The following is a 16,918-nucleotide window of genomic DNA, read 5'->3' as shown; positions in this document are numbered from 1 at the left end:
CCAGAGACATTTTATTTTCTTTTTGATAAGATTATCTGTTAATATTGTCTTAGCGAAAGTGCAGTGTTGAGTAAACAGTGTTGTTATCACGATCCCGCGCGAGTTTTCCACGAAATTTTCAAATTGAGGTTTGACGAGTCTTGTCAAATCTGACAGATGTTTACAGAACGTTGAATCTCATAATTTATAAGTTCGGTGTTCTCATTTTTTAAAATTGTGTCAGTTCGTGCAAAAATGTGGAAATGTGGGGTTTAACCACCACCACCCAGAACTGGACCGAGTTCCATCAATCAAAATGACGAGGAAAAAATGAACGATGCTGAAAGCTTGGTCAGTGTACTTTTTAGTCTTGTTTAAATTGTGGGCGATTTGCCCGTTATTTATATTTCCAGTTGTATTCGTGAAATAACTTTACTTCCGTTACTTCCATGGGAACGTGGTAAAAATGCAAATTGCTCTTCTTCGGACGAGTTTTGCTTATTTCATGAATGCAACGGATGCTGTAATTGTATTGAATTTTACTTTCTCATAAATTGCAATAAAACGAATATTTATAGGTTGCAACAGTTATAGTAATATGTCTTTGAAGTCAGTGAGAGTTGTTCATTAGTAATGAAAGTACTTGAAGAGAGGCTGTTTATCTATTTTTAGAAATCAATAATCGAAAAAGTATTCAAGGAATTTGTTTAAGACGATTTGTTTAAACCTCTTGGAAAGTGTACAAAACATCATAATACTAATTACACTGAAAAAAGAGATCATTGTCGTTATTTTTTAATGGTTCTAGAAGTTCACACGGTGCTAATTAATAGGAGTATCTGCTATTGTTTGGCATTTCCCATCGTTTTCATCCTAGGAAGCTTTAAAATTTTAAACACGTTGGTAGCCCTGCCCTTATCTCAAAATTGACAGTACTACAAAACAAAGAAATGTTCTGCCATTATCAGAAACTGTTCAGTCTTGTGATTTCCTGTACAAATCAGTCACAAGTTGTGGATTATTTTAATAGTTTTTCTTGCTCTACACTTGAAGTGTTTCTGAGATTCTCAATAAAGAAATTAAAAGAAAAACGCCTCTTTCAAATAAAAGTGCTAGACAACAGTCGTACCAACATGAGAAACAACCCAAGGCCCACTTGAAAAACGCGTTTTGCCTGCTTATTATTCCTGTAATTATAAGAAAGTTCCAAGTCTTGTGATTTATTGGTGTTTGTGGCTTACTCTACTTTCCTGCCATAAATGCCACTACTAACATTTATCAGAAGCCACACGCGGAAGTTTGTAATAAGTCTGTTGTAGATTATTTAGTTTTGATTGTTTTCGTTGCGCTTCCCAGAATTTCCAAGCAAAATTATCTAAAACTCGGTACATATTTTCGTGCGTTTCCTCTTGGCCAGTAAAAGTGAAATGTATGTAATAGTAAAAAGGAAAATTGTTGCGTCGTAAAACAGAGCGTTTTACGGCCTGTTTTTACAACTCCAGGACACTGTGGCCTTTTTTCAATTTTCGACGCAGCTTCCCTGTGAAATAATTCAGTTGCATCAGAGAAATGCTCGATTTAATCATTTCAGGGTTGGTTTTACTCTTCCTAGAGTTATCTCCATTCCATGAACCGTTGAGCTAGACATCATAATTATTTGATTGATACCGTGGATTGTGTTCCAGCGGCAGACACTTCCCATTACTGCGATAGCTGTCTGCAATTTGACTCGTTTTCGCGTTAGATGGAAATTGGCACACGTGTGCATTTTTAGCATCACCTTGACCGTGGCGGCTCAAGTACTGCGTTAGACCACATAAGCATTTTCTGTCTGTAATGTCGCAATATTGTTTATTTTCGTTTTTCCTTGGCGCAACAAAAAAATTCAAGCGTCCCTAGATACACCACTCTGTCGTTCCACTTATTTCGCAGTTAAATTTGATTACCACCATTATTCCTGTTTTGATTGTTCAATGAATGCGAGTTATTTCGATACCTGCAGAATGAAGAAAGTAAACGCTCGTACGGTTTATGGGTTCATTCCATTCAATTCCTGTCGAATCCAATTTTAAATGCATCTGTCTCCATCTGCGAGAGCACTAAAACTCTATTTATGTAAGAAGGTAACGCCAAACTTCATTCAAAGTGAAAAATTTTTTGTATCCAATTTCCCCCATGTATAAAGAGGATGTTGGTCATGACCGCGATGAAAGAGCGCAGTTTATTATTATGTAACGCGCGATTATTGGTATAATTACCACGCTAGTTAACTCGATTGGACTTGCAAATTAGAACTACCAACACGTAAAGTCCAAAATCTTGGCAACAATGGAAACGTAGCTTTTACTAAAATTCCCAGCTAATCAAGCCATGTACAATTTCCTGTGAATTCTTTTATTTCGCACACGTGTTTGCAGCAAAACAATTCTAAAGTAATACAAATACGCAAATAACTCGCTGGGGCTTTCATCTATATTTCATTTAGTAACCAGATGAGATACGGTAGTGCCTTTATAGACACTTTTAAGACATTTTATGTGGCGTCGGTTTCAAATTTACAAATTATTCAAATTGCGCGTTTCGTTGTCACTTTGGCGAAGGCGCGAACTTTGAATTGCCCATTAATTTCAAATTTCCGGATTGCTGGCGGCGTCATGTAGGTCAGACAATGTTAAAAGCGAGGTTAAAGCAGTTTCCGCAAAATGGACACCAAAGGCGCAATAAAAACCAACAACGAGACAAAATTAAACATTCTGGCTCCAATAAAAACCAAAAATGGTTTGGAGTAGTCTTGTGACAGCTTCCCGCTGTTTATTTATAAATGGTTTATAGCCCATATTACCCACAACGATTTTATAGATCATTCAGCTCCTTTGTAAACAGAGATTTCGTCGCTATAATTTTCGCGAGGACGCTTTTTATATAATAAAGAAAACAATTACACAAACATCTGTTATGAAAATGTCGCCCATTCATACCAGCTTGTGTTGACGTTAGAGGAATTCTAGTAATTTATTTATTATATAAAATCAAAACAGGAGCTGACGCCAGGAAGAGATAGATCTTTCGGAAATGTCTGTCCTATTAAAATATCAGTTTATATCGTACCACGCATTTCCTATCACGAGAATACACATGATACAATTGATCATTATTTCTGGACATAAACAAAACGTTCAACTTTATGAAAATTTCGACGTATTTATGTTTTGGTGGTGATAAGACACGTGGATGACTCGTAATGGTAAATTGTTTCCTGATAAATGATGGAGTTTGATTGACGGAAGTACGCACGACACTTGGATGCAAAACAACCGGTGCGTTGGTTGCCACCAACGTCAGACATTTGACTCTCTAGCTTTCGGAGAGTTCGAAATTCTGGGATTTTCGGGGCATATTTTAATAATTTATAAATATCGTTCTTGTTCGATTGTTGGAATTATGAGTTTGTTCAGTTTCGTGAACTTTGTTTGATCAATAAGCGCGTGAAATGGTGGGAAAATTGATTGGAATTTCACGTTTTGTTTCATTTTTAAGATTCGGAATTTTAGAATTTCAGGAAAACCATGTTTGTTCAAAATTGGTTTTTATTGATTGATTCTGAATAAATGTAGAGAAAGTTTACAAATTTAAATTTCCGATTTTTTGAGGAGTTTAATTTTTACAACATTACAAAATTGAGGAGTTATTTTTCAAAACTCAATAAATCCTATTTTGACTGACAGCGCCGGGCTTAATGTGAATTTGAGGTTATTTTAGGTAAATCTAACAATGTGTATATTTTATTCAGTGAAAAAACTCTTGCTTAAACATTGTGTTACCCTCTTATGCCAAAATAGTTGAAGTAAATTTGAAGAAAATTGAACAAATTACCGTTTTTTCTAAACGCTTGTCAAAATTTATTAAATGGATTGATTGAGTTTTGAAAAATAACTCTTCAATCAGCGATGATCAAAATCAGGCGTTTTATTTACTCAGTACATACAGAATTACAAGAATCTCTAGAGAGACGTGGGAAACTTTTTTTAAATTAGAAATCAACCAACTATTTCAAAAAAATCAAAGTTTTAAAAGAAATGATCTTTTCGAAAATTTTATAATTACCAAAAAGAACAGGAATTATTACGATCAAAATTTCGGTAGAATTTAACATTGATCAAAATTAAACTTGTAACTTTTAATTCTGTGAGAATCAAGGCCATTAAGATGATTTTGAAATTGAAGCGGAAAAAAATCACGGCTTTACGGAAATACGTAGAAGACGTTTTCGGTGATTTTATTAATTTTAAAATAACCTTATCAAAAACGATTAGTTCGATAATAATTATGTATTAGCGATTCACGTTCGGTAGAAGTAACTAACAGATATTTTTGTGTCGCTATGTTGAATTTCTGAAATAACTAGGAATTAAACATTGGCATCATTGTCTATCAAATAAATTTGTCATTCAAATTTGACAATACAACGAGATGGAATCAACTATTACAAGACAAGCAGTTTCAAAAGGATAAAAACAGAATCGGAAGGAACAAAGTCAGAAATTTAGGGTTAAAATCAATTTCGCAAAGTACACCAAACAACTAGAAAAACTCTGTTTCACACTGCAAAAAATTAATTAGGCAAGACTGGACAGCACTCATGGAATAGGCAGCTGTAGACAATATTCCACCAGTCATTGTAACACTAACAAAGTCAGATTCAGAAGATGAAGTCGATGAACTAGTTTTGACTCTGATTTTCTTTTTTGTTTGGAAAATAAATATTTACCTTTAATGACAAACCAAAAACTGTCATTTGGATGACATCTGTTTTACAAGATATTACACTAGAAAAATTATAACCTTAGTTACATAGCTCAACAATAAAAGTTACTAAATTTAGTTACTTCTACCGAACATGAATCTTTAATATCTATGCATAGTAACCTTAGTAACCTTAGTAACCTTAGTAATCATTGACGTAGCATGAAAATTAAAATCAATTTCTTTTATTTTCTTCTTAAAACTGAAACAGCAATTTAAAAAACGAAACCTGCCAACTTCCTTCATTTAAAATAAGCTGTAATGGATTTTTTTCCGCCTCTATTTCAAAATCACCCTGTAGTTTTGATCAAAATCATGGAGTTAAAAAACAGAGTCAGACTTGTTCTTCAATGATCGATCTGCGAATTTTTGCTCAAAAATCTCAATACAGATATTCAGTAATTCATTGATTGATTCTGTCATGAATAAGATAAATCAGCATTTTGAGAGAGTCAAATTTGACTGATTATAACCAAATCTGTAGCTTGGAGACAGTGGAGAATCTCAAGAGAAATCTACACTATTCATCAAATTTCGAATATTTAAAATTAGATTTCAGAGTCTGGATTAGCAAACAGAATTTGATAAACAGCTCCGTCATTTAAATTCCATCCACTTCTCCCAACTTTGTTTGAAACCTCGTCCTTTTAGCAGCGTACGTCAAGACCTCCCCAACTCTTCGTAAACAAGCCAAGAAAACATAATACCTCGTGTGGGCTGTCTTTCTCCCTAAATCTTTTCACATAATTCCCACGCTTTCCAGCAACAAAACGTCAAAACTCCCGAAAATGCATCAATTTCCGTCCCTCCTATATTTATACCACTCCTGCGCTATCCTCTTGCGCTTGCGTTGAAAACGTCAATTAAACTCCACGCTACGCTCAGCTCGCAGGAAGCAATGATATTCATTATACTGTCGGGGGACCTTCATCGTAGTAGATCAAAGCGCGTCGCGGCGTCGGTTTCTTCCGGACGCAACCACTCATCCACTTATCGATTCGACCATTTAATCCTATTATTTGTGTTTATTTTGGTCGCTGATCCATCAAACAACCCTCATGTCACACTTTTGTTTACTCTGAAAGGGGCAAAGTTGAGCATGTTGCTACCAACCGATTCAACTGTCGGCTTCCAACAAGAACTTTATCACAGTGTTACGGAAAAAACGAAGTTTTTTGCTTCGAAATGCCTTAATAGAAGTATGAGTCCCGGTGGTGATAGAACGAACGACTCGTTTCGGGGGAAGTTTAGGTTTTGTGTTTGCACTTTACCCAGAAAAACTCACAAAAAGACTGCCAAGTGGTACGTTAAGGTAAGTTACAACACGAAGTTATTTACTTATTTATTCACGGTAATTAGTACCTATGAACAGCGTTTCCATGCGTGACTCCTGAAGAAATTTTCTTGGAAATACGAAACCTCTCATTATTGTCATATTGTCACAGGGATTTCAAATGAAGTACGCTGGTACCACACTTATCTAAGCCTTGATAGAATGATAACGCCACGATAAGATACCTCGCTTTTGAAAATTCCTCGCATTTTCATTTCCTGTCTCAACAACGCGCTCCCATTGACACTTTTTCAATTCGCTGAGTACTGCATAAATTCCGCGAAAATAACCAACACCAAGGTCGCTTAGTAGGTGTTTACAGTATTTTAAAATGATGCGATCAAATTTTGCCCCCTTTAACGATCGATTAAAATTTAATAGCAGCAATGTTTACGTCATTATCCTTATTTTGAGATATGAAACTGTAATCTACGATTGTTTACGTCTCATTATCACGATTCCCAAATCGAAAAGTTCGTTCTTGCGATAATCAGCTTCATGAAGGCAGTGGATTGGAATGTAGAGCGGAGGAGTTCGATAATTTCGGTGTTATGAATTTTGAATGGGAGCTAAATTTGGTGGGTAATGAAAATGATTTGATAAGGGGAATAATTGGCGTAAAAGTCATGATTTTGGAATTTATACTGAATCAGGAATGAGCTGTCGTGGGATGGACATGCGATTTTTCATGAGGGTGACATAAAGGTTCTACGAAACGATCAATAAATTAACTTTGTATGACTTTAATCACTGTTAAATTTTAATTTCTCATACTAAAATTGTGAGGTTTTTATGACTCTGTAAGTTTTAAAGACCAAAATCAATCAAGAGTTTTAGAGTTCCAACTTTTTTTATTTCTGAATTAGGCCAAAATCAATTCAGATTTAGATCATTGTTAAATTTTTTTGTGGGAGAAAACCAAAATCCTTCCAAATCCATCAATCTTTGCCCTCTCTACGTAGCCTTCCATCCAACCAGCCTTTTTTTAATTCTCCAGATTTGTCATTTCACGCTTGATGTTTATGACAGGAAACACATTAAGCCAGTTTACAGCTCGTTTCTTGCGTTTGACATCGTTCTGAAGGGTGGTCTTCGCAATAAATCCGTGTGACTGTGTTTTTACTCCATAACCACATTAAAAGATAATGGGAGGGCTGCACATTGTCACATTAGTGTTTAAAATTCGATTGATACGGGACAAGGACAACAAAATGGGTCAAAACGCGGAGAGCATCAAAATTGTATAAATGAGATGATTTAGATTAGCCGGGGATTGTCGAGTATTTATAGGATGTACGAACGACTTTTCCTTCATTTTTCATTCGGAATTACCACAGAAATTAAGCGCTTATCCGGATTAATTAACTCAAGTACTTCACCGAAAACCACCACTAATTTTCCTCGGAAAATTTATGACATCGTTACATGTCCAGCGATGAAAATTACTTGTATAGAGAAACCTTAATGCGTGGTAATTGCCTCAATTAACTTTATTGATTAATTGTAAGTTATAACAACCACAGAGGTCCCGAAGATGGAGCTTTGACCGGTCAATGAAGGGAAAAGTGGTGCTCCCTTGTTGAGTCATGTAATCGAGGAAAACGCGAATTCTGCACGTCTTCTTCACGCTTCAGATGCCCTGGACAATGGCGGTAATGCTTTGTATATTACAACAAAGAACGACAAAGATTGTTGTTATCTGCGATAAAATGAGCTGTCACCGAATCAACAATAGAACCAGTTTATTAATAGAAGTCCGGTGTCTATTTAACGATTCAAATTTCGCGACGGCGCGAAATTCAATTTCAATTGATTTATCCGTGCTTGGAACCCCATTAAAATTGCATTGATTGTCGGAAAATCCCTGAAATCGTGACGCATGGTTCTATCGATTCCGGGGTGAAATTAGCCGCGGTTTTTACCCAGGCGGTGATTCTTCAATTTCGAAATGCACCATTGTGCATTCAATTATCTTATTATCTCCACTACAAAGCTTGACAATGAAATCGAGCACAATAGTCCATTTATGATTTTTTCCTACATGCGTCCAGCACACGTGACTTCACGCATATATTCGATGAAAAGAAAATTTCTATGCAACCGGAAACGTGAGGCATGTAACTATTGTCCGGTTGATAAATACAACTGAATACACTAACGCCTCCTCTTCATATTTTCTCCCTTTTACTTTTTTTGGGGATTTAAATTCGTTGGTGATGATTTATCACGCTTTCTTGTTCAGCCCTGATGTAAATTTAGAAGTGTAGCGTCTGTTTATTTGTATTCCTCGACGGTGCAAAATCACATCTGGGAGTATTAAAGATTAATAGATTCATTTCCAAGGCAGATTTATCTAATAATCGAATTTACAAGTCGGATCGATGGTTATAAAATTTCTGAAACTTCTTTCGTGACTTGGCGTCATCACCACAACTTAATAACGTCAATTACGCTATCAAACCCCATCATTTGGTGAATTCACGGTCAGTGCTTCGGTTTTCCTCCACTGCGCCAACGAATGACTCATCACTGTTATCACTGACTTTTGTGATTCACGGACTTCTGTGCCCTACCTAACAGTTTAATTACATATTTTGTCACGTGTATGTAAACATAATGAGGCTTTATAGTAGATTTTATGTCGCTGATAAGGTTTGATATGATTGTGTTTGAAGTTTCAGCTTTATGTTCTTTTTTTCAGCAGCCCACATGGCGACTGTGGGGCGAGGAAAAAGCAGATGGGGCTCTCTACACCGTCTACCTCAAAAAAGTTCGTTACCATCGGCCAACGAGAAGCTTGTCGTCGTCGCATTCGGTGAGATTTTTCAAAAAAATTTAGTACAAATAAGGAATGTTTGCAGTGTGAAATTATTTACTTTCTAAATGGGCTCCACCCTCTATTCAATAAATATTTACTTGAGATAGTGGCGAGTTGAATTTTTGCTTTCTGAAGGACGTTTCATAAAGAAAAAAGTCTAAATTTTGCCGATTTTTGAGACCCATAAATCGGCGTAAAACAACGCGATCATTGCTCCCTACCGCTTGGACCCTACCATCCAGGAACGGAATTAATCAATACAGCGCCCGCCAACATTAGAATTTATGAGTGACAATTTATAGGTGCGACTGATTTTATTCAACACAACGTCTTTTACCATTGCTTTAATTACTTCCCTGTCACGTTTCATTCCGTTCGACATTTAAGAACTTATTGGGTTAGAAAGCACAAAAAGACTCTTCCCACACGAAGTCGATCCTCTGGGAAAATGTCAGCAAAGTTCACGCTCGACGTATTTTTACACATTGTCCTGATTGGATTTGTCTTTCAGGACTCAGATGACGAAATCTCCCATTTGGAATGGGAAACTGTACGTGTCCGATTCGTCAAAGCCGGAACTTTAAAAAAGCTCGTCGAAGCTCTATCGACTGACGATGGCGAGCTCGAAACGACTTACATCAACGTGTTTCTCGCGACGTACCGCAGCTTTTCCACACCGCGGGAAGTTCTCAAGTTGTTGCTGCAGAGGTACGAAGAGTTGACGGATGCGCCGCCGAACGGGAAGATCGACCAACACGAACAGCACAGAAAGTAGTTTTTTCAATAGACGCGTTTTTCAACCTCACCCTGTACTTTTTCAAGGACTCTCATCTCGGCCTTGCACGTCTGGTTGGACAGTTACCCTGAAGACTTCAAGGACCCTCCAAATCACACAGCTCTTAATCATTTGCTTCATTTTTGCGAAGAGTTTCTACCAGCTACAGAATTGCACGCTAAAGTACAACACCGCTTGGAGCGCTACAGTAGGGAGGCACAAGCAGACCCCTTGTTGGTACCGCCACCGGCTTTTGCTCTGAGGGCGGCGGCGATCGGCTGGCGGTTATACAAACTTCCGGATGTTCCGGTGCGCCATTTTGCCGAACAGCTCACTAGGATGGATGTGGTGAGTTTTATTTTACTCTGACGCAATAAATACGACAATTAAGTTCGACTACGTAATTTCACGTTTAATTGGAAATGTGGGCTATCGTGCGATTAAAAATAAAGAGTTTCTTGACATCGTTACGTCGATTGTTGTAATCGTTTGTTATGTAATTGGCGACACCGAACTGTGAACGACTTTTTCGTTGTCATGGATTTTTCTCAGAATTTTCATAATGTAAATCAGACTTTGACCAGTGGCGTTTTTTTTTCTTTTTTTATACAACTCTTAGCGACCGATTTTCATCAAATTTTGCAATAACTCTTGGTTTTTCGACTACAGTTTAATGTTTAGCTAATTTTAACTAACTCCTGTCATTAATTGTCATAAATGACAAGTAGAAATGCGCCTATGATTTAAAGTGAAAATTACGCTGGACAATTTTGCCGTACACATTTCGTTGTCGTCAATTATCAGAAGAAGTCGAGTTTGTCTCAAGAATAAAAAAACTCGTTGTATAATACACTATTTTTTGACATGTTTTTAATTACAATTAACCTTGAACTTGAATGTGTTTATTTTTGATCGAACAAATTTGTCTATTTATTCTGTTTTTATCGCTTTGAGCGAACGAAGAATATCAACTTTTTAATGACTTGTAATAAACTTTTTGTGCAATTATAAAACCGGCGATTTGTTTAATTCATATCAGGGAAGAAGAGATAATAAAAGCAGTTCAAATAGCCTTCAATGAGCCCACATATAAATTTGTACGAACAGTTTATGCAATGACACGTTGGTAGGACGAATTCAAAGGCCGCTTGTTGATTTTTCTAGGATCTCTTCAAGAAGCTCGTCCCTCACCAGTGCCTGGGTGCCGTGTGGTCTCGGCGCGACAAGAGCCGCTCCCACGAGGCCGCCACCGTCTTGGCGACAGTAAACCAATTCAACGCCGTCTCTTTCCGAGTCATCTCGTCAATTCTAGTCGAGCCCGGTCTGCGACCACTTGACAGGGCCCAAATAATCTCTTGTTGGATAGATATAGCGCAAGAATTGCGTCTAATAAAAAATTTCTCCAGTCTGAAAGCCATAATTTCCGGTTTACAAAGCAACCCAATTTACCGATTACAGCGGACTTGGCAAGCGGTCCCGAAAGAAAAAATCGAGTTATTCGACGAGCTCGCCAAGATCTTCAGCGAAGATAACAATCAATGGACACAGCGGGAGTTATTGATGAGAGAAGGAACGGCGAAATACGCAGATACGGTGGGGGAGAACGACAAACAGCTCCAGAAGATATTCCAGAAGCAGAATCACCACACCGCGAATATCTCTTTTGGAACGATTCCGTATTTGGGGACGTTTCTGACGGATTTGACGATGATTGATACTGCGATTCCCGATGTTATCGGCGACGGACTCATTAACTTCGATAAAAGACGCAAAGAATTCGAGGTTTTAGCTCAAATTAAACTGCTGCAAGGAGCAGCGAATGCTTATCACTTCTCTGCGGATCCTGCGTTTGACAGGTGGTTTGATTCGATTTTGGTATTGGACGATCGCGAGGCGTACCAACTCAGCTGTCAAATCGAACCGTCGCATTCAGGGAACAACGTCAAACCGAAAAAGAAACACTCCAGCGGTCACCAAAAGAATGACTCGATCGCAAGCACTTCGAGCAGCAACAGTTCGCAATTTTATTGCGATATTGATAGCATGCCTAGTTCTCCGCATAATAGTATCGATAGGAAATTGAGTCCTTCGCAGATGTCGAATTCTAGTAGTAATTCGTCGTTGCCGTCGTTGGATGTGTCGTTGAATAGCTCGCATTCCGGAGGCGCCAGTAATAAGTTGCAAGTTCCCTATGGGAATACAGGGACGCTCAGCCCGAGCCATTCGCAGAAGAGTAGCCCCGATTTTTATATTATTAAAGTTACTTACGAGACGGATAGTGTTGAAACTGATGGAATTGTCTTGTATAAGAGTATCATGTTGAGTAACAACGAGAGGACCCCGCAGGTTATCAGGAATGCTATGTACAAGCTGGGGCTGGAAGGGAATCCGGATAAGTACACTCTCGCCCAAGTTTTACCTGATAAAGGTTCGTATTCTTTCTTCTTTTATAACGTGTGATTCACAAAATTTACGTAAGTTGAGAAAAAATTTGACAGTAGTTTGACATTTGTCATTTGATTTAATTTCAATTTGTTTTCAATACATTATTGATTCACACGATACATTTTCTCTTATTTGCACCTCGTAATGTTACATATTTTCATTAAAAAATTGAGGTTATATCAAAAACAAAATTTCACTTTCTCTTTCATGGCCTACCCTAAACAAAAATTTTGTGGCTCACATGATACATTTTTAGGGTAACATTCCGTCAATGCTACCAACATGTTTAAATAATGCAAGGCCTTCTACTCATTGTTATTTATACTTGTTTTTATTTACAGAAATGGTTCTGCCGTCAAATGCCAACGTCTATTACGCAGTGAACCCGTCATATAACCTGAACTTCATCCTACGCCCCAAAAAAGAAGATGACACAACAAAGAAGAAATAATTTTTTTTACAAAAAATATAGGTGCAGTTAACTATTTTTACTTAATTAGTAAATTTTAATGTTGAGCTGTTTTGACAAATAACGGAACAAATAACATCTGTGATAAAAGCACAAATACTCTCTTTATACATCACATTTTGTGTTTTATACCTATTTTATTTATTTATTTCGTCGTGTATCATTGCGTTGCAATAATGTATTAACATCCGGATGGAACGTCCCGAATTAATCGAATTGATTGTTTTATTTATTTACCTTTTAATTTAAAGCTTTATCTTTTGTGTAATTAATGTATAAATTAACTGGGCTAAGTATTGTAAATGTGAACAAATGTAATTTATTGTACTTACCATTGTAGAGTGTGAGTAGGACCAATTTTCATCATAGTTTGTACTCCGGTCGTACTTAATACTGCGAATGCTCGAATATCTTCAGTAGAACTTTTTCATGTACCTATTTTTGTAATAAAGTCTTTGTAAAACTTCTTCGTGGTTTAAATTGTTTGCATCAATCTAAAGAATTTTTTATTGTTTCGCATGCACAAAGATTCGCGTGGCCGAACTTCTTAGAGGTTGTGAGCATGCAATGTAATGGAAATCCCATGTTGCGATTATTTCATTTTGATTTAGCGAATTAATTGTAGTCACGAAAATTACGTAATTCCAAATAAATCGAACATGAAATTATCTGAGTACTAAACGGAATAGCCGGAGAGATAGACAGCTGTTCTACGTTAATAAATCTTTCACGGCTAATTAGAGAAGTACAGTGCGTCCAGTTCATTACCATCCATTTGGTCTGAACTGTTGAACACGTGTGATTGAAGTCGTCGGAATTCCCGTTTTAATAGATTGGTGGTGATCGTGAATGTTTAATTGTATCGGTTATATTAAATTACTTCTTATTGTTAGTTAATTAATATGAAGGGAATCTGTTAGAAGACAAAACAGACAACAATTCGTGTATTGATCACTCCCGAGCAGCTTATTCTAGTTAAGTTAGCTAATTAACTATTCCAACATCCGAACAACAAGTCATAATTACACATGTTGGAGTTTACGTAGTTTCTTATGTACACTTCCGCTAAATATCTGCACGAAATCGCGAGAGTGCTTAAACGTAGATTGCGTTTACTGCCTTTTTTAAATGCGCGATGTGTTGAAATAAAATCGCTTTTAAAAAGCGGGTATTTTTTAGGTTTTTCGGGTTTTTGGGGATTTGTGTAAAATGGTGGATGCGCCGGGAAATATCGGCTTTTTAAAATTTAATATTTTAATTCGGATCAAACAGGCTGCAGGTACAGACTATATCCTAGTATAAAATTGAAATCTTGTGTGTTTAGATGAATTCAGACGTAAGTAAATTGTAAGAGGAAGTTTAGTTACATTAATTAAATTAGTTTAAATCGAACCGCTTAAGTTTAAACTGGATTAGGATTAAAATTAGAATTAGAGCTTATTATGGAGCAAATGTTCAAGGATAAGATATTTTTTGGTTTATAACTGTAAAGCTAATAGTTTTAATGGAAAGACACTGAAATTTTGGGATGATACGATTTTGCGTTTGTTTATTATGAGCTGTAAATCTTAATACTATGGAGCAGTTGAAGCAGATTTTATAAATTTTTAATTTTAGGTTAAAAAAAACGCATTTTTTTAAATTAAAATTTACCTTAATTTTGGTAGTTTAAATGCTATAACAATAACATTTTGGGACAAAACTATTTTGAATTTGTTCATTAAGAGTGCTCCAAATTTCAAAATTATAGGGCAGTTGAGACAGATTTTACAAAGTTTCACTTTTAAGGTCAAACAAAAATTTGCTATTTAAATCTGTAATTCTAGTAGTTTTACGACTACGGCAATAAAACTTTGGTTCGAAACTATTTTGAATTTGTTTATTAAGTGCTCCAGATTTCAAAATTATAGAGGGGTCGACACAGATTTTAGAAATTTTCAATTTTAGATTAAATTATATTATGTCTTAATTCTGGAATTTTTAATGCTATAGCAATGAAATTTTGGGGCAAAACTATTTTGATCATTTCTAATAAGCGCTCTACATTTCATATTTATACAACAGTTGAGACAGATTTTAGAAAAATTCACTTTTAGAAAAAAACAAGAAATTTCCATTTTTTATTAAAATCTGTAATTCTGGTAGTTTTAAAGCTATGACATTGAAACTTTGAGACAAAACTATTTTGAATTTGTTCATTAAGAGTGCTCCAAATTTCAAAATTATAGACCAGTTGAGACAGATTTTACAAAGTTTCACTTTTAAGGTAAAACAAAAAATTTGCTTTTTTTAAATTTAAATCTGTAATTCTAGTAGTTTTACGGCTACGGCAATAAAACTTTGGTTCGAAACTATTTTGAATTTGTTTATTAAGTGCTCCAAATTTCAAAATTATAGAGGGGTCGACACAGATTTTAGAAATTTTCAATTTTAGAATAAAAAAAAATCGTAAAACGCGATTTTTTTTAAATTATATTATGTCTTAATTCTGGAATTTTTAATGCTATAGCAATGAAATTTTGGGGCGAAACTATTTTGATAATATCTAATAAGCGCTTTACAGTTCATATTTATAGAACAGTTGAGACAGATTTTTAGAAAGGTTCACTTTTAGAAAACAACAAAAAATCTCTATTTTTTATTAAAATCTGTAATTCTGTAAGTTTTAAAGCTGTGACATTGAAATTTTAGGACGAAACTATTTTAAACACGTTTATTAAGTGCTTCAATTTTCAAAATTATAGAGCAGATTTTAGAAATTTTCATTTTTAGAATAAAAAAAATCGCAAAACGCGATTTTTTTAAAATTATATTATGTCTTAATTCTGGAATTTTCAATGCTATGGCAATGAAATTTTAAGACAAAACTATTTTGATCATTTCTAATAAGCGCTATACATTTCGTATTTATAGAACAGCTTAGACAGATTTTAGAAAAATTCACTTTTAGAAAAAAAAAACAAGAAATTTCCATTTTTTTATTAAAATCTGTAATTCTGGTAGTTTTAAAGCTATGACATTGAAATTTTAGGACGAAACTATTTTAAACACGGTTATTAAGTGCTTAAAATTTCAAAATTACTAAGCAGTCGAAACAGATTTTTAAAAAATTCAATTTAAGGATGAAACAAAATTCAGTTATCAATTCTGGTAGTTTTAAAGGTATGGAAATGAAATTTTGGGGCAAAACTATTTTGGATATGTCGAATAAGCGCTTTAAATTTAAAAATTATTAAGCAGTTGAGACAGACTTTAGAAAATTTCACTTTTAGAATAAAACAAAAAATTGCATTTATTTATTAAAATCTGTAATTCTAGTAGTTTTTATGCTATCGTAATAAAATTTTGAAACGAAACGATTTTGAACTTGTTTATTAAATGCTGCAAATTTCAAAATTATAGAATAGTTGAGACAGATTTTAGAAGTTTTCTCTCTTTGGATAAAACAAAAAACTTCTATTCTATTCTATGTTATTTTGAATTTGTTTATTAAGTGGACCAAATTTCAAAATAATAGAGCAGTCGAAACAGATCTAAAAGTTATTAGTCGATTTATAGAGTTAAACAAGTCAAAATAGGCCAACTTATAGAAGAAAATGTATCAATATCGTGTGAATGAAAAAAGTACAGAAAAGTGTTAATCGATAGACATAAATACTAAATGCACAAACAGAAAAAAGTCTAAATTTCCTGTATTATTACAAGTAAATAATTCTAGCGACAACGGTAAACTGAAGAAAAATGTTAATAAAAATTGCATTTTTCACTTCATGAAATGTTTGTCGTTAATTTACCGACACCAAACGAGGAGCTTAACTAACTGAAGAAGTTCCCATTAAACTAACTTTTATTACATTGCCGATACGATACTCGGTGCAAGCATGAAACTTTTAAATAATTTTAAAAACTTATGGATTCCTAAACTTTACTAAGACCAAGTTATAACTCCATAGATGTAGATGAGTGGCTTAGATTCTGTCAAAAAATGATTAATTTTCTAAAACTCCTGCTAAGTAATTAGCAAAAAAGTTGCTATACTGCATTAAGTAGTTAATCTTTCCAACTTAACCGAAACCTCCGTAATTACATATCAGTCTTCTTAACCCCCAATTAGGTAAACGCTTGTAAAAAGCTCGAGGAATCGTGTGGGTGTGAAATTCTCTCTCTTTATGTCATAATTAAGTAATGACGTCACGACTTAATCACTCATTAAAATTAAACACCGCACAGAAAAAGAAGAAAAATAATCGATTGTCTTCCAGTGTTTGTGTCACCTCAGGTTCAACCTCTATATTG

The 16,918-nt window shown here is 35.2% G+C and overlaps 1 protein-coding gene across 4 annotated transcripts; it reads left to right on the top strand.

Moving 5' to 3' along the window:
• Positions 1-47: 47 nt before the first annotated feature.
• Positions 48-13,088, top strand: Rgl (Ral guanine nucleotide dissociation stimulator-like). Of its 4 annotated transcripts, none has more exons than XM_088037445.1 (6): positions 48-330; positions 8,817-8,930; positions 9,445-9,704; positions 9,756-10,056; positions 10,873-12,136; positions 12,495-13,088. In XM_088037445.1, exons 1-6 carry the CDS (start codon positions 310-312, stop codon positions 12,602-12,604), a joined length of 2,070 nt encoding a protein of 689 aa, XP_087893571.1. In that variant the 5' UTR covers positions 48-309; the 3' UTR covers positions 12,605-13,088. The 4 variants fall into 4 exon arrangements, with proteins under 4 accessions (XP_087893571.1, XP_087893572.1, XP_087893570.1 ...); XM_088037446.1 differs by having other exon boundaries at positions 50-330; positions 8,820-8,930; XM_088037444.1 differs by lacking the exon at positions 48-330 and adding an exon at positions 5,674-6,094 and having other exon boundaries at positions 8,820-8,930.
• Positions 13,089-16,918: the final 3,830 nt, after the last annotated feature.

The sequence above is a fragment of the Gnatocerus cornutus genome, chromosome 5 (genome assembly GCF_029298725.1).
Source record: "Gnatocerus cornutus isolate USDA-ARS CGAHR chromosome 5, icGnaCorn1.1, whole genome shotgun sequence".
Lineage (NCBI taxonomy): Eukaryota > Metazoa > Arthropoda > Insecta > Coleoptera > Tenebrionidae > Gnatocerus > Gnatocerus cornutus.
The sequence above is the reverse complement of the archived record's forward strand: the minus strand, read 5'-3'. Positions and strand labels throughout refer to the sequence as shown.

Excerpts from the sequence above, each read along its gene's own strand:
- Rgl (XM_088037443.1), top strand. The coding sequence starts at position 5,681 with ATGATATTCATTATACTGTCGGGGGACCTTCATCGTAGTAGATCAAAG. Across the intron at positions 6,095-8,816 it reads CTGCCAAGTGGTACGTTAAG|CAGCCCACATGGCGACTGTG; the intron begins GTAAGTTACAAC and ends TCTTTTTTTCAG. Across the intron at positions 12,137-12,494 it reads CCAAGTTTTACCTGATAAAG|AAATGGTTCTGCCGTCAAAT; the intron begins GTTCGTATTCTT and ends TTTTATTTACAG.